The sequence below is a fragment of the Acipenser ruthenus genome, chromosome 9 (genome assembly GCF_902713425.1).
Source record: "Acipenser ruthenus chromosome 9, fAciRut3.2 maternal haplotype, whole genome shotgun sequence".
Lineage (NCBI taxonomy): Eukaryota > Metazoa > Chordata > Actinopteri > Acipenseriformes > Acipenseridae > Acipenser > Acipenser ruthenus.
Window position 1 is genome coordinate 57,965,527 of NC_081197.1, and position 22,711 is coordinate 57,988,237.

The 22,711-nt window shown below is 37.9% G+C and overlaps 1 protein-coding gene across 1 annotated transcript in view; it reads left to right on the forward strand.

The window, feature by feature from the left end:
- LOC117405806 (ephrin type-A receptor 6-like) overlaps nucleotides 1–22,711 on the forward strand; it is a 210,649-nt gene that overhangs the window by 168,768 nt on the left and 19,170 nt on the right. Inside the window, exons 6-9 of the mRNA XM_059030320.1 lie at nucleotides 12,880–13,004; nucleotides 13,581–13,743; nucleotides 16,271–16,379; nucleotides 20,708–20,778. Of these exons, the coding sequence (XP_058886303.1) occupies nucleotides 12,880–13,004; nucleotides 13,581–13,743; nucleotides 16,271–16,379; nucleotides 20,708–20,778 (468 nt within the window). The remainder of the gene's footprint in view (nucleotides 1–12,879; nucleotides 13,005–13,580; nucleotides 13,744–16,270; nucleotides 16,380–20,707; nucleotides 20,779–22,711) is intronic.

The window sequence follows — 22,711 nt, forward strand, 5'->3', positions numbered from 1 at the left end:
TTCAGAAATACATTAACATATCAACTCCTTGTTCACTGTTTATAAAGAGATTCAGACCTGTTTAAAGAGACCTGTTTAATTATGCATACATCTGAAACTTTGAAGATCATATATTCCATTACCTCTCGGATTACATTTTAAATAATTATAATAATTAGAATCTGTGTTATAGCAGTGTTCAAATGTCCTTATGTGGAAGGTGTTCACTCTGTCCAAACAGAGTAGGAATGGCATATTTATGATTCAAATTCTAATTGCCTATTTGATATTTGTATTGATTTTAATAAGTGTTATTAAATGTTAACGTTTATTGCTCATAGTAATTTGCATTAGTTTTCCTCATGGCTTGTTCTGAACCTGTAGCAGAATAAAGCACTATAAGTCAGCTAGATAGGGCACAAATGTATGACTGCTCTGTACCATACATTAAAGTATGTGTATAATATAAGGGATATCAGTAATTACAAGACCATTAAAATAGACGCCATACAGTAGAAGTTTCAAAGTCTTTTGAGAATGAGTTAAGGGAGACTCTTATCTCATTTGCGACATGATTAATATGTTACCTTCCTATTTCACAGACAATATACCTTTACCTAATGGGTATTCTATTTTAAAGATTGATTAATTAACACAGGACTTGAAAAATGTATCATAGAGATTATGATAAACGGTGTTGCAAAAAAAAAAAGAATTGTGGAAAAATTCTATAAGACAGATAAATAGCAATACTATAACCCACCCAAACCCCCTCAGAAAATAAAACAAACACCTGAAATACTATGATAAGCTTCTTTTTGCTCTTTAATAGAGGACTGACATAATCACTTATGTATTACTTGTACTTGGGAACATGGCCATACTTGTTACGAATATTAATTTGTACTGTTGCTTAGCATGGGCCAATCAGAGAGCCTATTTCGCCAGATGAGAAGAGGTCCATATAAGTGCTATACACTTGATTCTATAGTACTGCTTATTTGAACATTTCTGCTTCATTGCTGTGCAGAGGGGAGTATTCTGTTCAGAGTGGGGCAGTAGGGTACCCTAGGGTGTGTGTGCTACCAGCGTTTAAACTCACTTTTGGATTACCATAGATTAGGTCGGTCTCTCTCTTAAAAGCACAAAAGGAAACTTTAACCAAAGAAGTTGATCACAAGTCTTCTATAAAAACAATTTGGCTGTTCCAGACTATTTTACACACAAAAAACGAAGAACATGTACTTTGAAGTTACTTACTTTAAAATCTTGATCTGTTGACTTTCGACAAAGCAGTGCATTAAAAGAATATGAACAAAAATGTATATTACTGTCAAACTCTCTGGATTAATAAAGACATTCCCACCTATCATCTTAAAAGCTTGAAAGTGGTAAGCAGAAGAAACAGTCCTTTTGGGGATCTGGTATTGCATAATGGCTGTTATACAAGTAGATGGCATAATTAACATTTGTGAAAGGTGTTGAGCCTGCATATATTTTTAGTAGAGCATAACGATAAACAATTATGTTATTAAAAAGAACAAATAAATGCATTTGAACTGAAATTGATATATCTGACTTTTTAGTAGCAATTCAATTGTATTTAGTGCTTACAGCTAATTATACAATTATAAAGAATAAGGTAATAACCTTGACTGGTTAATTTGTTAGGTAACTCTTTACATTAAGTGTCTCTAATTACTGTGTATTTACATTGTAGTTACACTGTACTTAATGTGTAAATCATTGTGCAAATCTAACTCTGAACCTAACCCTAACCCCCCAACCCTAACTCTAAACCTAACCCTTTTTCTGATACAGTTGTGTACTTACATATATTGTGCAAAAAGATATACACGTTAAGTACAGGTAGTGAACAAAAAATGGAAACGCCAATGTAAAGTCACTTAATAGGATGTTGGGTCACTATGGTATCCTGCTCTGTGGAGTTCTCGGCGGACCGTTTTTGATGAAACTGGCTGCTCGCACTCCAGGTTGAAATTTGCAGTCAATTGATCTGCAGTTGCTCGCCTTTTGCCTTGAACTTTGAATTAATGCATGGATATCACGATCCTGGAGTATGCGCTTCCGCCCACTGTTGCCCTTTGCTGATGATGTCTTTCCCTCAGTTCCATGCCGACATTATCTTAGACACCGTTGCTCATGAAACATCAGCAAGTTGAGCTGTCTTGGTCACTGAAGCTCCTGCCAAACGTATCCAACAATCACCCCTCTTTCAAAGTCACTGAGGTCTCCTCTTGCAGTCATGCTAGCCATAATTATAGGCAACCAGGCCTGCCCAGCATTTTTATACATGACCCTAAACATGCTGGGATGTTGTTTGCTTAATTAACGCTTGAGCCACACCCTTGTGTGGAAGCCCTTGCTTTCAATATACTTGGTGTCCTTCATTTACCCAGGTGTTGTAACTATGCATAATAACATTGTAATTATGTGTAAGTGCACATGTATTTACTAAGAAACTACTATGTAAATACACAGTATTTAGAGACACAATTTAAAGTGTTATCATTTATTATGGAAACCCATTCTGAAATACAATGCACTATGATGTTAATGTAAAGCTGAACACTCAGTAGTACGTCGGTTTTAATCACAATAGTGTGGCAGATTTTTATTGAGGGAATGAATGAACAACTGATGTTTAAGGCAGTGTGTCTATTTTTTTGTTGATGTCCCAACATATACAAATGGAAAGCTACTTCTTAAAATCCAGCCAAGTGTAAAGCAGTGTAATCCTTTATTGGTAAAGCAGTGTCATTTAGAACTATGTCAATGATGCTTTGGCTTTAGGTATCAGCTCACTAATCTCATCCACATACTTAATTGGACTCTGATGATAAGAAAAGTAATCCCCTTAAACTAATAGACAGACCCCAGAGATATTAATTAGGACAAGGTCATTTCTAAACCATGTTACAGCTGTGTAATAAAGAATGCAGGTCTAGTGGAATTGAGTCAGACACATAAACCTGTTCTGACTTTGAAAATAATCAAATGGGCTTTTAAACTTCTTTTAGCACTAGAAGGACCGCGTTTATAGGCATACCTACAACAACCATGACCGGTCAGTTTGACCGGCGTATTAAAAACAACATAAATATTATAATGAAAGGACAAACAATTCAACATAAGTCTGACGTTTTATTCAGGAACGTCATATGAAGCATCTACACAACCGAAACATTGTAAATAAACAGACATTTTAACAGAAATGTGTTTATATACAGACATATTACATAACACGCATCCTCAAAAAACAGTAAAAAATGAAATAAACAGATTTGAAAATACATTTGTGTATATACAGTTATATAATGTCATACAAACTAGACAACTGAAACGATGTAAATAAGTATCAAAAAGTGTAAAATAAATGAGTTTATATTGCCTACATAACAAAACGCATATACACAACCGAAGCTATGCGTTTGTACACAGACATACTGTAATCAAAATAAACATTTGAACAGAATGGGCTTCATTTACAGTCGTTTACAAAGTCTAAGTGGAGGCACAAATCACACAGATCCTGCACTTTACAAAATATGCAGTGCACTTACCGCAGACTGTCTTTGAGCATTTGGCACAGCTATCAATAGTAACCCAGGCTTCTGGCACCAAATGCTCCATGGGCATATACTAGTACAATGAACACTTCTAATTCCTCCAAGGGCATTGACCAGGGATCATCTTGGTGTCACTGCTGCTGGAAGATCCATGCTTCAGTCAGATTCGTCATTGTCCATCTTTGCTGCATCAGAATCTTGTTTGGTAAAATCTGAAGTAATTCCAAACATGACTTTGCTCTCCTGCATCTCTTCAGCGAACCATTTGCAATGTATATTGGGGTAACAATGAATTTCTTAGAAAAATTAGTGACTTATAGTAACCAGTGCAGACAGACAGCCTGGTGCTGTGAGCTGCCAAGGCTGATTGATGGGCTATTAGGAGGCTCATTGAAACAACAGAAATGTCAACAAACTGCTCATGTGACGAATGCAAACTGATATAATCAAACTTCAATTCATGGCTCAAGTCCCAACTGATAAACACAAATAATACTGCAACATTTCATTGTTATAATATGTTTTATATGTATCGGTCAATTTGACCGCGTCTGGTCGGAATAGGTATGACAGTATTTTATCTCCCTAATTTTTGCAGCTACACGATTCTTTCTTTGTCAGGGTAATCAGTACATATATTTAGAAAAGTCAGTAAAGCACATCTCCTTATCTTAAACACATGCACAGCAATTTAAATTTCCATTCCAAAAACAGTCAAAATGACCACCTTGGTCGTTCTAGTATTAAACTATTCCGTTACAAACTTGAAAACAATGTTTTGTTCGAAAAGGTTGAATAGAGTCCTTTAGTCTATGTTTCTAAAGCTGTTTAATAGAAACTCAAATTGTAAAATGTTATCAGTGAATTGCAGAAGAAACACTCTGGGATTCTGATTATGAAAGTAGAGTCCGTTAAGCCTTCCACCATCCTGTTAGCACACACTTAATGACTGTGGACACGGGATACATGTATATTGTCCATACTTGATTGGGTCCACAGGGAATCTGTATCAGGCATTCGCAGGACTGACCATAATTCTGTGCAGTTTCGATGGATTGATTGTGCTGCCCGGAGGCCTGAATGAAATCCTTTGACTCACTGTGACACTTTATGGGCCCTGTGTTATTTCGACGGCTCAGTATAAGCATGCTGTTTGCTGATTGTGGAATAAAAACGTACAGAGGGACCTTTTCAAAATAAATAAATAAATAAAAACAAAAGCTTCTAATTGATATAATTTTACTGCTGATGTTATATTAGCAAATTATCTAGGCGTCATTAGCGTAGATACGGGCCAAATAGATTATTTTTTATGGGTTTTTTTTACAGCTAATGGAACCCTTAAGAGGAAGGAAGGTAATTTAAAGTGCATTTAATGCATTTCCTATAGTCTCTACGCATGTTCATTTATCAAAGGGTGATTGGAAAATACACCCAGCATGTTGGGTAATTGGTGCTTAAGTCTAATTTACAAACTGCTCTTAATGTATCAATTTGCTTCAACAGAATGCTTTATCCTAGTAAAACGCTATTTCATTTTACATATGTTGTAGGGTTAAAGCAAGGGAATATTTTCAAAAAACAACATTTTAAATGACAAGCAATGCTACAAAATAATTACCTACACTTCCACACTGAAACACTGATCTTCCATATGTTGTTTCAATTGCTTCTGTAAACACAGGGATCTTAAGCGTGTGCTCTGGGACTTGTTTCTTCCCTGGCTGAGGGACATGAATCTTTGGTAAAGAGATATTTGGCCTTACAGTATAGCGTTGAGAGATGTCTTACTGAGTAAATGTATTCATTGATACAAGTTTGAAAAACCTGTCTCTAGAACTAATGTGGGATTTTCTACTGCATCTTATATTGAAATTAGCAGCTGGGTGCTTCATTTCAACTGGATCGTCAAACACACAGTGAATTATACAGATGAATGTGCACCCAGGTCTAATCTGATGCACGCTTATTACATCCTGACCTCTTACTAGATTGAGAATTTAGCAGGTAGTGTGGAGGCTACCAACACCTTTGATGAACCAGGAGGTCTTGTAATTATAGAATTTATGTTACCACAGTGGTCAGGGAGTATGGAAGAGATAAGGGGGACCAGGTGACAAAAACAGTAATAACCAAAGTTCTTTATTAACCCTTTGAGTAGTATGAACATCCTGGTATGTTCACTACTCTCTGGTCCCCAGGGAGTACGAACATACCGGTACGTTCTGCAACTTTAAACTTGAATTACTGAGCCTACAAAACCCCTGATCACATAATATTGTAACACTAGGTTTCTGTAACAACTTTTATTGGTCTCTTGCACCCTCTGTTGGATATTGACTGAATTACATACAATAAACCATCACAAAAATGTCAGCGATGTCTGTAAACTGGTTAAATTGATCAGTGAGAAAGAAGTATTAGAAATAATACTGAATTCAGATTCCGATTTAAATTCAAATATATACAATTCTTCCACTGAATCGGATGTCAGCGAGTGTGTCACTGACTACTATCAACATCAAGTGACAGGCGTCCAGCGAAGAGGACTCCTGTCACTTGCTGCTCAATTCCTGCTTATTATGTTCAAGCTCTGTGCGTTGCTCCATGCTTCAGGAGTATCACACACTGAAGCATTAGACACTCTCACTCCCTCCACCCCCACCACCTGTTTACCAGGATATGATTTATTCGTGTGTCTCTCTCTCTCTCTCTCTCTCTCTCTCTCTCTCTCTCTCTCTCTCTCTCTCTATCTCTCTCTCACTCGCTGTCTCACTCGCTGTCTCACTCTCTCACTCCAGTTCAGCCCTTTTTTTTGTGGTTGTTCCAACCCATTGTTTATTGTCTACCTGTTATTTTTTAGTCAAAACTTTCCTTATGACAAAATAAAACATTATATTTATTTGTTTATTCATTTACGGTAAAAATGATTTGTCTATTTCGTCAGTGTTCATTACATACATACAAACATATAGCTTTCAACTTGTTTGTACGCTGAAAAAAAAACTGCAGTGCATTTTAGAACTCACTACTCAAAGGGTTAAACAATAAGATACATAAAACACACAAACGGATAAATAAAAAGCAGCTACCCTGTGCAGCCAACATCCAAATATATATATATATATAATATAATATATATATATATAATATAAAATATAAATATATATATATATTATTGGGATATAAAGAGACCCCAAGAGGCAGCAGTAATCAACACAGTGCCCAAAAGAATCATAAACAAGCTACACACCCAGATATGTGACATACACAAACACAATCAAGCAAAAGGATTGTATCTCAGTGTAAAATCAATATAAAATACCAAAGCAATATAAAACAAAACTGTAAAGAAACAATAATGTGGAAGTAGTAGGAACCCATCCAGTAGGTTCTCAGTGTTTTGAAGGAGCTGCCCTTTTGTTAAGTTTCAGAGAGCAGGGCTCGAGTGTCTGTGTAAGGCACCTCATCGGTGAGCAGTGGTTTTAGAACAGGTTTCATTCATTGCTGTCATCTCAGTCATGCTTTACTTTACTTTCTGTTATTGAGTAATAACAGGACAGCTAAACTCTATAGAACACAATAGGAGAGCAGTGTGCGGTTGTTGTATAATCCATAATGCTGTTAGGGGCTGCCTGGGGCCCGAGGCCATCGTATCAACTTGTATTTGCCAAACCTCCATATGCATGGCCTCCAGTGACCTGAGCTTGTGTGTTTTTTCAAGTCTGCCAAGCAGTTGTTATTTGCCATAAGAAATGTCTATATTGATATGAGAGTCACTAAAGGGGAAAGGTCAGTCTAATTGGATATTCATATGCCAAACAGAACTGTCCCTTAGCTTCATATTCTATAATTTTTTTATAGGCCTCAGTTTTACTCAGTTTAAAAGATGTATTTTCTTAATGATTTTATAGCTTTGCAGAATCCTATCTCTGGGCAATACAATATATATATATATATATACAGACGTGCTCAAATGTGTTGGTACCCCTCCACAAAAAACGAAGAATGCACAATTTTCTCTGAAATAACTTGAAACTGACAAAAGTAATTGGCATCCGCCATTGTTTATTCCATATTTAATAGAAATCAGACTTTGCTTTTGATTTTTTATTCAACATAATATTGTAAATAATAAAACAAATGAAAATGGCATGGACAAAAATGATGGGACCGCTAACCTAATATTTTGTTGCACAACCTTTAGAGGCAATCACTGCAATCAAACGTTTTCTGTAGCTCGCAATGAGACTTCTGCACCTGTTAACAGGTAGTTTGGCCCACTCTTCCTGAGCCAACTGCTCCAGCTGTCTCAGGTTTGATGGGTGCCTTCTCCAGACTGCAAGTTTCAGCTCTTTCCATAGATGTTCGATAGGATTCAGATCAGGACTCATAGAAGGCCACTTCAGAATAGTCCAATGTTTTGTTCTTATCCATTGTTGGGTGCTTTTAGCTGTGTGTTTTGGGTCATTATCCTGTTGGAGGACCCATGACCTGCGACTGAGACAGAGCTTTCTGACACTGGGCAGTACGTTTCGCTCCAGAATGCCTTGATAGTCTTGAGATTTCATTGTGCTCTGCACAGATTCAAGGCACCCTGTGCCAGGCGCAGCAAAACAGCCCCAAAACATAACCAAGCCTCCTCCATGTTCCACTGTAGGTATGGTGTTCTTTTCTTTGAAAGCTTCATTTTTTCGTCTGTGAACGTAGAGCTGATGTGACTTGTCAAAAAGCTCCAGTTTTGACTCATCTGTCCAAAGGACATTCTCCCAGAAGGATTGTGGCTTGTCAATATGCATTTTAGCAAATTCCAGTCTGGCTTTTTTATGTTTTTCTTTCAAAAGTGGAGTCCTCCTGGGTCTTCTTCCATGGAGCCCACTTTCACTCAAAAAGCGACGGATGGTGCGATCAGAAACTGATGTACCTTCACCTTGGAGTTCAGCTTGTATCTCTTTGGCAGTTATCCTTGGTTCTTTTTCTACCATTCGCACTATCCTTCTGTTTAATCTGGGGTCGATTTTCCTCTTGCGGCCGCACCCAGGGAGGTTGGCTACAGTTCCATGGACCTTAAACGTCTTAATAATATTTGCAACTGTTGTCACAGGAACATCAAGCTGCTTGGAGATGGTCTTGTAGCCTTTACCTTTACCATGCTTGTCTATTATTTTCTTTCTGATCTCCTCAGACAACTCTCTCCTTTGCTTTCTCTGGTCCATGTTCAGTGTGGTGCACACAATGATACCAAACAGCACAGTGACTACTTTTCTCCATTTAAATAGGCTGAATGACTGATTACAAGATTGGAGACGTGTGATACTAATTAAAGAAACTAATTAGTTTTAAATATCACTATAATCCAATAATTTATTATCTTTTCTAAGGGGTACCAACAAATGTGTCCAGGCCATTTTAGAATATCTTTGTAGAATCAGCAATAATTCATCTCTTTTCATAGCTTCTTTGCTTTATTCTATGACATACCAAAGGCATGCAAGTATACATGATAAAATAGCTTTCAATTTCATCACTTTTCAGGAGGAATGAAGCATTATTTCAATGAGCTGTAAGTTTACCAACAAATTTGAGCACGTCTGTATATATATATATTGCATTTTAAATTCCAACAGCCTAAATGCCATGTACCCGGTGGCTTTTAAAATTCCAAAGGGCTGCCAGGAGAAGAGATTTTTGTTCAGCTTTTGTTTCGTGCCCATAGATACAGTGAGCCAAAACACAAGCTTTGGAATTGTTGGTTGCAAATGGACTTGGATAGATTCCTAATTCTGCTTCTCTGAACAATGGCTGCACTGGTAATAATGATACATGTTCCTAATTTACTTCAGAATTGCAACATATTTTGCTGTTACAAATAGCTAATGTTCTCTTTTGGTGTGTCTCAATTTGTACATGTACATGTGCTCAGTGAACAGAAAAAACTTACTATGGCACATTTTACTGTTGCACTGTGAACGATCTGGTATGTGCAGTTGTTCCCTGGTCACTTCTGACAATTTATCAAAAAAAAAGAATTAACAATTTAAATGAATTGAAATGTTGGATCATGAAGGTCAGATGACTGTAAACTTTGAGAGACTCATGGAAAGAGGCAGAATTGTAATATACACCCACAATGCCTGTCCTTTTCCATTCGAACCTGTATGTAGAGAGGCGGTTGTACATTTGGGATGAACCCTGATGGTGCATTGATTATTTAGCACATGCTAATATAATTTGGGGTTACATGGACACACCCTGTTTATCTGTCTGTATGACAAACTTGCATACAGTGGATATACAACTCTAGACAAAGATCTATACTAGAGGGACTAATAAATAAACAATTTGGCACCTCTAATTTTCAGTGGCCTACATAACAAACTTTGAGAATTTCAGAAGCAGAAGTTATCAGCCTGAGGTATCAAATTACAGTTCACGCCTACTGACAAGAGTATGAGAATAATCCAGTTACTAGTTCTCAGGTGCTTCCCATTCAGAGCTAGAACTCTTTAATGTGTTTCTTCCATTAATGCTTTTGAATGTGGCGAATTATTTTGCTAGTACCTTACCAATAAACTAGACATATAAAAGTGCCCATCGTTTAGGTTTGAAAGGGTAGCATTATATAAAGGTAGGCTGTGGTGTAATTGCCGTATATACCACAGGAATTGCTTACTCTTTGGTTAGCACTTCGTGATCGAACGCTGAATGCTGAGCACAGTGTTAAATGGCAGTAACCAAACTCTAGGTCTTCCACCACTTTGGGAAATTCCTGGTTATTATGTTCAATTGAGGCAGAGCTTAGAGTTCACTTTCGGGAATGGATCCCTGCTCTCTCCCTCCCTCCCTCTTCCCCCCTCTCTCTCTCTCTCTCTCTCTCTCTCTCTCTCTCTCTGTGGTACTTGTTATCAGTGGAGCAGCAGCACCTTATTCTTTAGACTAAAATGCGCAGGCTGTCCTTTGCTAGGACACATCAATTGGAAGCATTACCGTAGCGCAGTACAGTACATAGCAGAAAAAAAACAAACCACAATACATTTGTATAGCATGTCACAAATAGAACTGCAACAATCAGACCATTTAAATGACAAAGGAAGGCAGAGCATTCCAGAATTTAGGAGCTCTACAAGAAAAAAGCCCTACCTCCCCGTGCTGCTTTTGTTGAGCAGCCCTGCATCCTCAGAGTGCGGTTTGAAAGATACAGGTTCAGTAACTCATACGGGGTAAGTAAGATCAGGATCAAAGATGACCCCTGCCTCATCCTTTGTGATGTCACAGAACTCCTTGGTGGCTTTTTACAATCTGATTATGTACAGTAGCTTGTGCTTTATTCTCTATATACAGTACATATACTTATATGTTTTGTTTGTGTACAGGTTGGTATTTGGTTATTTCAAAGAAAGTTGAGAGTTTGTAAAGTTCCTGCCGGAGTAACATTGTGGAGAATAATATCTCACAGACATGCTTTTCCAGAGAGGCCTCGGCTTATATACATTCAGATTGCATTTGCTTTTGCTAAGCTTCTGGTATCACTGCACAACTGTTAACTGCCATGCGCTTCAGTTACTGCACACCCAAAAATAATATAATAAAACACAGTAAAAGCAGGTTACAGCACAGTCAAGCATGGTAAATCACAGATATATATGGTAAAAACATGGTTAACCATGATATACGCATAGTAAACGGCGCAATGGTAAAAGCATTGTAAATGGCACAGTTACTGCAGTAAAGTTTTAAAAGACAGCCTCTCGTTGATCCTTACTGTAATTCCATGGCATTTTGTTATCAGTAGTTTTATGGATGTCAGTTGAATGAAAATGTGTGCAGACAATACAAAAAGAAATTGAGGAACATGTCATCTGGAACCCACTACCTCCACCTGTAACCCCTCCTTCTGAGAAAGGAGATAGCTGTACCATTTCATTTACACCCAGCGTAAATGCCTAGTTAATGGAATCTTCCCTATCTGTAATTACTTGACTAATGCTAGATTAATTACTCCAGAAAAGGTTGTTATTACCCGGTGGCTGTGTAAATGTGTCCTTTGTTCATATTTACCCGACAGAATTTCAATCAGCACTGGTAATACCTTTTATACAAATGCAATCTGTGCAGGTAAATATTGGGCAATACTTTCTATGAATAATAACCATGAGGCAAAGGACAGCCTTAAAGTATGTATTGCAAGGGGTGGATCTGGCTTGTCTTTCTGCTATTAGAATAGCAATAGATATAAATACATAAATATATACATAAATAAACAGTACATAAGCTGGTAAACAAGCACTGTAGACTTTATTTTTTCATTGTTTTATTTGATTTTATACAGTATGCCATGATCTGGCATTTACCCATTGTGGTCTCGGGATGTTTGCATTGGAATAGTTCAGAAGTGTCTGCTGTCTTTCAGGGCCTCCCTTATTGGAATGGTTCAGCAGTGTCTGCTCTGTCTTTCAGGGCCCTCCCCGATTGGAATGGTTCAGCAGTGGCTCTGATCTCTTTCAGGGTCTACCTGCTTGGAATGGTTCAGCAGTGTCTGCTCTGTCTTTCAGGGGCTCCCTGATTGGAATGGTTCAGCAGTGTCTGCTCTGTCTTTCAGGGCCTCCCTGATTGGAATGGTTCAGCAGTGTCTGCTCTGTCTTTCAGGGCCTCCCTGATTGGAATAGTTTAGCAGTGTCTGCTCTGTCTTTCAGGTCCCTCCCTGATTGGAATGGTTCAGCAGTGTCTGCTCTGTCTTTCAGGGGCTCCCTGATTGGAATGGTTCAGCAGTGTCTGCTCTGTCTTTCAGGGCCCTCCCTGATTGGAATGGTTCAGCAGTGTCTGCTCTGTCTTTCAGGGCCCTCCCTGATTGGAATGGTTCAGCAGTGTCTGCTCTGTCTTTCAGGGGCTCCCTGATTGGAATGGTTCAGCAGTGTCTGCTCTGTCTTTCAGGGCCCTCCCTGATTGGAATGGTTCAGCAGTGTCTGCTCTGTCTTTCAGGGGCTCCCTGATTGGAATGGTTCAGCAGTGTCTGCTCTGTCTTTCAGGGCCCTCCCAGATTGGAATGGTTCAGCAGTGTCTGCTCTGTCTTTCAGGGCCCTCCCTGATTGGAATGGTTCAGCAGTGTCTGCTCTGTCTTTCAGGGGCTCCCTGATTGGAATGGTTCAGCAGTGTCTGCTCTGTCTTTCAGGGGCTCCCTGATTGGAATGGTTCAGCAGTGTCTCTGATCTCTTTCAGGGCCTCCCTGATTGGAATGGTTCAGCAGTGTCTGCTCTGTCTTTCAGGGCCTCCCTGATTGGAATGGTTCAGCAGTGTCTGCTCTGTTTTTCAGGGCCCTCCCTGATTGGAATGGTGAGGAAGGACTGGGCCTCTCAGAACAGCATTGCCCTCTCATGGCAGGAGCAGGAGCAGCCCAGCACAGCCGTCCTGGACTACGAGATCAAGTACTATGAGAAGGTGTTTTTATATTTCCAATGGGATTACTTAGAAATCTTTCCACTAGAATAAATCGTTCTTTCTTTCTTTATTAAAATAAAGGTCTCTCTTTTTGTATAAATGCATTCACTTCATTCTTTAAATGATTCTTTAAGTATGACTGTTTACTGTTATTAGATTTCAAAACATTTGAAAATGTAATAACCAAGATTTTACAAGAGTCTTCTTATCTCTAACCAGAATTCCATTGTCAAAAGCCCCCTTTTGTTTTACAGACTTGTAAGAATGCTGCTGAGAGATAATGAGACCATCCTAAAATGTGTAAACCTGATTTTTTGTGGTTCTTATTTCAGTGTTGTATGGCATAGTGGCATAATTAATCAGCCTTGTAAGAACACCTGTATCATTAATATTATTAATTGTATTTAGATCCACCATTATTTAGATCATTAAAACAAACCCCAATGTACTTTAAAGCCTCAGTTATTACAAGTAAACATGCAAGTTACAAGTAAACATACATACCAAAGGTAGGTGTGCTGTTGTTTATGACAGCTACTGTATTATCAGTAATACCCCATCTAAATATCCACACAGGAACATGAAGAACTCAGCTACTCTTCAACCAGATGCAAGGCAGCCAGTGTCATCATAACAGGACTCAAACCCACCACAAAGTATGTGTTTCACATTCGTGCAAGGAGCGCAGCAGGATACAGCAGCTACAGCCCCAGATACGAGTATGAAACAAGCAACGAGAGTAAGTGGGACTAGCCATGCTAACAAACACATTGTCACTTTCTGAAACATCATCATATTTGACACCTTGCAGTTTTACTTAAAAATGTGCACTCTGACCTTGCAAATCAAGCTATGACAAGGAAAAACAAAATGAAGCGTGTTACAAATTTATTGAGGTTTTGGTGAGGTTGCATATGGTATTGTTGAGACGTGTTTAAAAAGCACATTACACATTATATATTCTTATGTAAGCTATAAATAATAGTACAAAAATATCAAAACAAATTGTTCAGATATGTTTTATTGCTTAGCTCCTAACCTTTAGTAATGCATCTTAATTGATCTCTGCAGCACAACTTAATGATTATTTAGATGTTTTTTGCTGAAAACTCTAGAGGATGCTGTGTGTTTGCAAATCAGGCTAATTGCTTATAAAGTTGCTGAATAAGGCTGTATTATGTTTATCTGTACACTACACTTACTATGAAATGCAATATTCAGTGAATTCAAGGAATTCAATTTAAGCATGTCCTTGTGTCCACCTTTAAATACCCACTTGTTAAATATTTACAAAAGACTAGCGGTATGTTGAATACCCATAACATCTTAGCATCCTCTGTGATGAAATAAATGTTATTTAAAAACGTTTTAAATCTGATACAAAATAAAAAGAATTGAGAACCACTTATGGGTTATGGGGACCCATTTATACAGTACATCCTTGAGTCTTGGCCTAAGCTAGTTTTTTAAAATATGCACATCTTCACCTCCTTGGCAAGACTCATTCTCAGCTTTAAAACAGTAAACCGAGGAAACAAGGCCTGTTTTTGAAAAATGTGCAGTACCATTTTGTAAACACTTTATGTTAAATGTAATTACTTACACTACAATTACACATGTAGTTACACTTTACATTGTGACTCTAATTACTGTGTATTTACTGTAAATAGTAATTATATAGTAAATTCATGTGTACTTACACACAATTACAATGTTAGTATGCGTAGTTACAATGTACTTAATGTGTACATCTTTTTGCAGGATATATGTAAGCACACAATTGTATCATAAAAGGGTTAGGGTTAGAGTTAGGGTTAGGATTTCGCTGACATTTCCCGGACCTGTTTAAACATTAAATAAACCTAAGTTGACAGTATTTCAGAACACTATAAAGCCCAAAAATAGTGGTACTTGCTTCCTTACTAAAACAGAGTGCTGTCATTTGTTAAAGGCAAGCATGCAGCATTCCCCTGCAGTTGACTTGCTCATACATTGAGACTGCACGCTCTGCATCCACTGAATTGGTTGGAAGTGTAAGGCAAAGCTTTGCCAAGTTATACAGATGTGGAAATCGATTAGAAACAGCCCCAAAACTCGGTTACACAAGGGCATCTGGCATACTTGAATAAAGTCAATCTATGAAGCACGTTTGTTGTCATGTTATTTGTCCCATTCAATAATTAATTTTATTAGTACCGAGTCAAAACAAAGAAAATGTGGCTATTCAGGTCTAAAATTCCAACTGCGAAAAAGTAAGCAGCAGGTTGAAGCGAGGTGGCTGTGCTGGATCGTTTTAGTACTGATTTAACTTGCTGACAGGAATACTTTTTGTCTGCGCTGACTTTCCAGTTTGGTTTCTGAAAGCTGTTTATTTTACGTTCTGTTCAGTAGCCTCTGTAGTTGCCTTTTGTTTAATGCGTGATTATGAAGATAAATAGCGATCGATCGTATTTTCTCCAAAGACACGTTAAGATATGCAAAACAATTACCTCCATCTGCATGTACAGTTTCTTTGGGAAACATCTTGACACGATCAATCATTGAAATATACTTTGCTTTTTTTGCTTTGTCGTCCATTTCTGCTATTTTACTTCCAATGCTGAAAACTAGATTTTAGCAACCTAAATGAAAACAATGCAGCGCTGACTTTGTCCCACCCCGTACTGCACAGTACAGGTCACAGAAAAGCAGTACAGACACACTGATAGGCTGACTAAAACTTTGATGTCATTTGAATAGTAAACAAGAACGTTAACTGCTTTGGATACATTTTTTTGTAAATGTTATTTGTGGATGTTTTTTGTTTGTTTGGTTTTTGCTTCAGTGCAATGCACACGGGACGGCGAAGGAATAAAAAAGGTCTATCTACAGAAGGAAGATACGTAGTTTGCATCGCTTGCGTTGTGCAGTTCATTAAACAAGGTTTTTTTTCCTCTCCGTACTTGTTCGGTATGCATTGGCCCCTAAAAGAGGTGAATTTCGCGGTGACCCCTCAATTCCACGATTTCTGCAAAATCTGCAAAATCGCGATCTAGGTAGACCCCTAATTATAATGCAGCCCTTCATAGTGAAATAATGCCATTTCACAAGCAGTACAGTCAGCGCATACATATACAGTATCTCTTAATTACGCTTCCCACCTCCCATGTTATAATGGGGTACCACTGCACCACTGCGATCACAAGTGCCACTTTAAATACAGTGCCTGTATATCATTTGCCATCATCCCGACTTCTCACCTTGACATCTCTCCTCTTTTTCTCCAGCTTCTGACATGGCCGCAGACCAGGGGCAGGTTCTGGTCATCGCCACGGCAGCGGTCGGGGGGTTTACTTTGCTAGTGATCCTCACGCTCTTCTTCCTGATAACAGGACGGTAAGGGAGAGTACCCCAGCACACACTTTAAATCTGTCACTCAAAAAGAAATCTGTTCTGAGTTCCACGCTTCATTTATTCAGCCACTCTTACTATGAGTCTCCTTCAGTCCCTAATTCACTTTCTGACATGTGTCCATTGACAGCTGAAATCCTCATTACTCGATGGCAGCAAACCCATTGTTTAAGCTTCTAAATGACTGCCTGGGTTTTCCAGTTAATTAGCCAGGCTATACAAGGGGATCATTGCGGTCGGATACCTCTGTTCTGTTTGCTGTTTTTTTGTAAGACTTTAATAGTCTTTTCACCGAAGGGCTCTTGTGTGTGTATGTGTATTTGACTCTGCAGACGGTATTATTAAGAAGACATCCATTTAAATCTCTGCAGATGGATGGTGTTGCTACAAAAAATGGATTTCTCAGTGAAGGGCCAAATGATGGCTAAGATATGATTATCAAATGAAACCAGCCCTCCTGTAAAACATATATATATATATCAGATGCCAGGAAACAGAGTGATTGATAAGGTCATAAACACTGTGCGCCAAGAGCGTCACACTATCCAGTATAGCTTCATTAAAGTAACAGGAGGGTTACGGTTAGGCTTAGAGTTAGGGTTAGGGTTAGGTATAGGTATAGGGTTAGGGTTAGTGTTAGAATTAGAGTTATATGATACAAAAAGATTTACACAAACTACAAAACAGTGTAACACCTATAATTAATATATATCACATTGATACGTTGTTTAACACATTTTATTATTATTATTATTATTATTATTATTATTATTATTATTATTATTATTATTATTATTATTGATAACTGAAAGGCAATAACAACATACACTTATAATGCTACAAACAACATTTGCCAAACAAAAAACTGAGTGACGGTGTAACGTACATACACAAAATTGCCATACAATAAGCAAAATGTCTGAATATCATCCGTATAAATGAAATTTTACAACATTGTCAGTACAAAATCTATTTTCCCTTCCGTGGATGAAAACTAAAAGAGCAGGCAGAGTCTGTGATATATCCAGCAAGCAGATTGTTATCCTTGAGTTTGTGACTTTGAAGGTTAACTATGAATACAATGAGGTGTAGTGGCTGTTCTGCAAACCTTTTTCAATTTGCGATTCCGGGCTGGGGTAATGTACTGAAGATGAGTCCATTCATATTAAGTAGACAGCGAGAGACAATAACCAGATAACTAAAGAAATAATACATGTCTGTCAAAATGACCATGAACTCTTTTTTTGATTTAGAAATAACATCATCTGAGATGTCCCAGTTGACAATCTGCCTTAATCTGTTATTCATGCTTGTAATTCTGTTCTCAAATGCAGTTTTAAAAGCCAGAGGAGGGGAATTCAGCTTGATTAAATGGGATGCACTCTGTCTGTGAAGTGAGACGCTATCCTGTTCACAGATATATCTAAACATTTTCAAATCATTTATAATACAATCAATGGTTAAAGTGGGAAACTGACACAGGGAGTGGGGGCAGTGCCTAACCAACTAGGCCATTCCTCTTAGAGAACTTGAAAAAAATCAATTATCCAGTACAACATTGTCTTAAAAGTCTTTCTGAAACGGGTTTATATTTGCACAGTAATCTAGGAATCCATCCTTTTATATTTTTTATATAAGGTTTGAAGAAGAAAATTGTTTGGGATGATTTCGTGGTGGTTTGTTACTTGCACTCTGTTTTATTTAAAGTGTGTAAACCAGTTGTTAAGATTATCCCACACAATGACAATGAAACTGTACAGTGATTTTCTTAGCTGGGGGGAGGGGCTCACTTTAACCACTGAATATCCAGGCAGAACTGAAGAACACAAACAATTAACATTAGGCACTAAACTTAAGGCATGAAATAAAAATACATGTAAGAGGTTCAGTTTGGAGTTTGAATAGACTGAAAATGAGCTTGTCTGTTATTTCAACAGCCTTTTTTAGTACACAATACATCAAGGAACTGTATACTGGAGTTCTGCATACACACATTAAAGCTGGAGCAACTAGTGTAAAAAAAAACAATAAACACATCTGTTACTATGCTTCATTGTTGGATCGGGCTGCTTTAAACTGAAATAATGTTTATCGCCTCAATCTATTTTGGTACATACATTTTTTTTTCCAGCTTCAACCAACCATTGCCTTCTGTCGCTTAATAATGTTGCCAGTTTCAACTGTAATAGGGTCGTTACTAGCTCTTCACTGATTAATCTAACTAATTGATTAATAGCTATATCTTGCACAGGAATCCATTAACTGGGTGTGTACCTGCAGCTGTTATTCAGCTCTCTGTCCTTTGCCCAATCTGCTGGGTTCTCAAATATAGACTGCTTTCCCTAAAGACTGTGGGAATAATTACTGTGTGAACAAAACAAGAGCGAAACACAGGTGTCATGATTTTTCACACAAAACACACAGCTCTGGCTGAAAGTTTTGCCTAGACAGACTGGTTACAGAACAGGTGCCTTCAACTATAACTTGTATAACCTTGTAAGATTATTTTAAAACAAATCTACTATGATTGCAAGCCAACATGCCCACAAGCATTACGGGAAAGTATATAAGTACTGTATATAAGAAAGCTATGTTAAAGGTTTATATTAGTAAGGGGGTTGTGTGTATGTACTGAATATAATAGTTGAAACTAAGACTAATACCAATATATATAACTCGGATAACCAGAGACTAGATTTTTGTTTGCTTTTTAAGCAGCAAAATCATGTCTGAGGTAATTAACTGAGCCCTGTGGCTTTTTAGTTCTTATCTCAGCAAAGATGTCTTATTTTAATGTATTTCTCTTATTATATCTATTGTGGATAGCTGACTATGTATTTCCTTACTGAAGAACTCTGCCTCTGGCATAGAATTCTAATCAGCAGGTAATCTGCTTACAAACCCAAACTGACAGGATCACAGGATTTCTCACAATTCAAGGTAAAAATAGCATTTCATCTAAAAGCAGTGAAACAGGTGGGAGACCATTGTTCAAGGTGTCCTTCTGCTAGAACTTTTATATTTGGCATCCTTATCCCAGAGGGGAAGAGCAGTGTTCTATACATGTACGTTTCTACTGTGCCAGCGAAACCCATTGAGGAAATTCACAGCTAGGAGATCCAGGTTGCTCACTTGGTAAAAGAAATCCCCCATGAAGTACAGGATAAGTCCCACGAGTGCGGTTCACATCCTGTTTGGGACGACTTACCTGCAGGATCTTGACTGGGAAACCACACTGAGCACTGTATTGGCCTTTGCTCTTTCACAGGGTTAGGGGAGAATACCATCTGAGGACTGTTCACCACATCACTCTTTAGTGATCCCTACTGGTCAGGTGGAGACCAGGCACATTTGGTTACTTATTTCCATGGTGTAAAAAGAGGGGACTGGCTTGACAGAGCAAATGGGGGTCATTTGTTGTTGTTCAAAGTTTAGCCAATGTAAAGTGCATAATGTGGAGTAGAGGTTAGGGCTCTGGACTCTTGACCGGAGGGTCGTGGGTTCAATCCCCAGTGAGGGACACTGCTGCTGTACCCTTGCGCAAGGTACTTTACCTAGATTGCTCCAGTAAAAACCCAACTGTATAAATGGGTAATTGTATGTAAAAATAATGTGATATCTTGTAACAATTGTAAGTCGCCCTGGATAAGGGTGTCTGCTAAGAAATAAATAATAATAATAATAATAATCTTCAAACACACAATGGCAGAGAGTTCTTTTTTTTTCATCAGCCATTGGTGTTGGTGTAAGGTTACCATGTGACTCCACGTTCACCGGGACAGTTCAGCTTTTCAACACCCACCCCAATGCATTCTTACAAGTGTAATCCTGCTGTGAAAGGTACCCGAGGCAGGTAAAACATACCAGAATGCCTGAGCTGTCCCAAACTGTACCGGTAAACATGAAGTCATACAGTAACCTGATGTTAGTGGAGTCTTATGGGATGAGCTTAAAAAATGTGAATAGGTGAGCTGTGCAATATCCATTATATGAAAGATATACTTTAAATATATAGCGCGTCATCAACTAATTGTGTCACTGAAACTGGGGAATTCCATAGCGAGGATATTGCTTGCTGGGCAATCTTTGTTTCAATCAAAAGCCCATTAGGTTAAATTATTCAAATTGTTGAAACCCTAGATGTTAAGACTGGAGAAGTGCACTCTTCCACTTCCCTTTCCAAGGCAAACAACTGTACAGGAATGGAGAGCAAGAAGAGGTTTCATCATGGTTGATGGCATTAGAAAGTCTATAACATGTCTTTGAATTCTTTGTCACTCTTTTCTTTGTGTTTTTGTGTTGTGTTTCTGAAGGTGTCAGTGGTATATCAAAGCTAAGATGAAGTCTGAAGATAAGAGAAGGACACACTTCCAAAACGGACACAGTAAGACACTTTGGGCCCTATTCATAAAAATACTTGCTGACTGCCATAATAAAACAAATTTTGTTTAAAACTCATCCATATTGCTATTTATAAAATGATCTGAGAATACAGGCGACTGTCGCAAAGCACTTTATAAATGGGTATACAATTGTTCAAGAATGAAAATCCGCCTCTTTTTGATGACATCATCAGCATTATTAATCTTCCTTGGTTGCCGTCAATAGCTCTTGCAAAAAGAAAAACGGAATCCACTGACAGTACTGCCGAAACCCGAGTCTGCAGCTGCCAGTCACGGGCAGTTTGCAAAACCTGATTCCGATGCCCCTATCACGTCTGCCAAAAATTCAAGACATGACATAATTTAGAAATAAAAGTATTTTTGTTTTGTTTGGCAACGCTGGTAAACACATTTCCATACGCACACATACGATTTACATTCTTAACTGCAGGACAAAATTTTTTTTTTAAAAAATTAAAAATTAAAGAAAAAAACCTGAACAAAACGCACTGTTGGAGGACGGTTGAATAATAATAATAATAATAATAATAATAATAATAATAATAATAATAATAATAATAATAATAATAATTCTGAAAACCTAAAATGTTAATCTTACACATGCTCTACTATCATTAGTAATAAACCCCGCTTAAGCAGGGAATCAATAAGAGGCGAGTTTATGTTTTGAATCAGTGAAAGTTTCATGTTACTTTTGAACACTGATCGAGCCTCGCGCTCACCCTTTATGAATAGACCCCTTTATATTCACAATACCCTGCCTTTCTCACTCAATCAGTGTTTAACTGATGAAATGAAAATCTGTGTGTGAAATACGGAACCACATTGCATTTATATATATATATATATATATATATATATATATATATATAAAGGCATTGGTAACAGTTCTATTGAACTCACATAAAAAAAAATTGGGAAACTTATTTTGCAGTACAAGGGAACAGTGGCAACACCATTCTAGGAAGACCATTTCACTACAGGTTTAATAGATATAACAAGCATATTGAAATTATTTTAGTATCATAGGTTAGGTCATGATCCTATTGTTAATTGGTTCATATTAAATACAGGAATTAAGGAGATGTTTGGAACAAATCCCTCGATAGGCAAATACAAGGTGACTGTGGAATGTTGCCGTATTTTTCCAAATGTCATTAATCAGTGCATTTTATTCTCTGCGTGCCTATAGTTCCAAAGCACTCAGTTGAGGAAGTGTGTAAACCAGATACCAAACAAAATTTGGAGAACAACTTTTGACAGTTTGAAAAATGTGTTTTTCTTCTACCGCCAACACATACAAGTTAGGCATAGCTACCGAATCTGTCGCTGGCACCCCTTGGGGAGAGATGTGCTACATCTTCAGGCTGTGCTCTTTGGGGAATAGGGCCCTAGAATGATAAACAGGCTTAGTCAGCATTTCCGAAGAGCATTTATTAATGCAGTATTGCACAGCTGTTTCACCTGTATCCTTACTTGTACTTTCACCTCATAATAACACATTCTAGTTGGACTGAACATCCATCCCTTCCTATGTGTGTTAGATTAATATTTCCAGGGAAACACTGTCTCTGTGAGGGACATAATCGGGATTATGAAATTGATCTTGCCATGTGTTTTGATGTCAGGTCCAGGACAGGCTGTCAATCGCTACTGCATTTCCTGGTCTGCTTCACCTCTTAGTATCCAACCATCAGTAAATCCTACTGCAGCTACTGCACTAATAACGCTTTCACAGTAGGATTTAATATAGCGAAAACACACTCAGGCTTGCTCGCTACCGTTTGGGTAAAAAACAAGAAGCTAGTCCACCTAAGTCCAGAATGAATTATTCCTAACCACAGTGGTAGTTTCGATACCGAACAAATTACTTAAGAAGTAAAAAAAAAAAAAAAAACAACCAAACGTATCCTG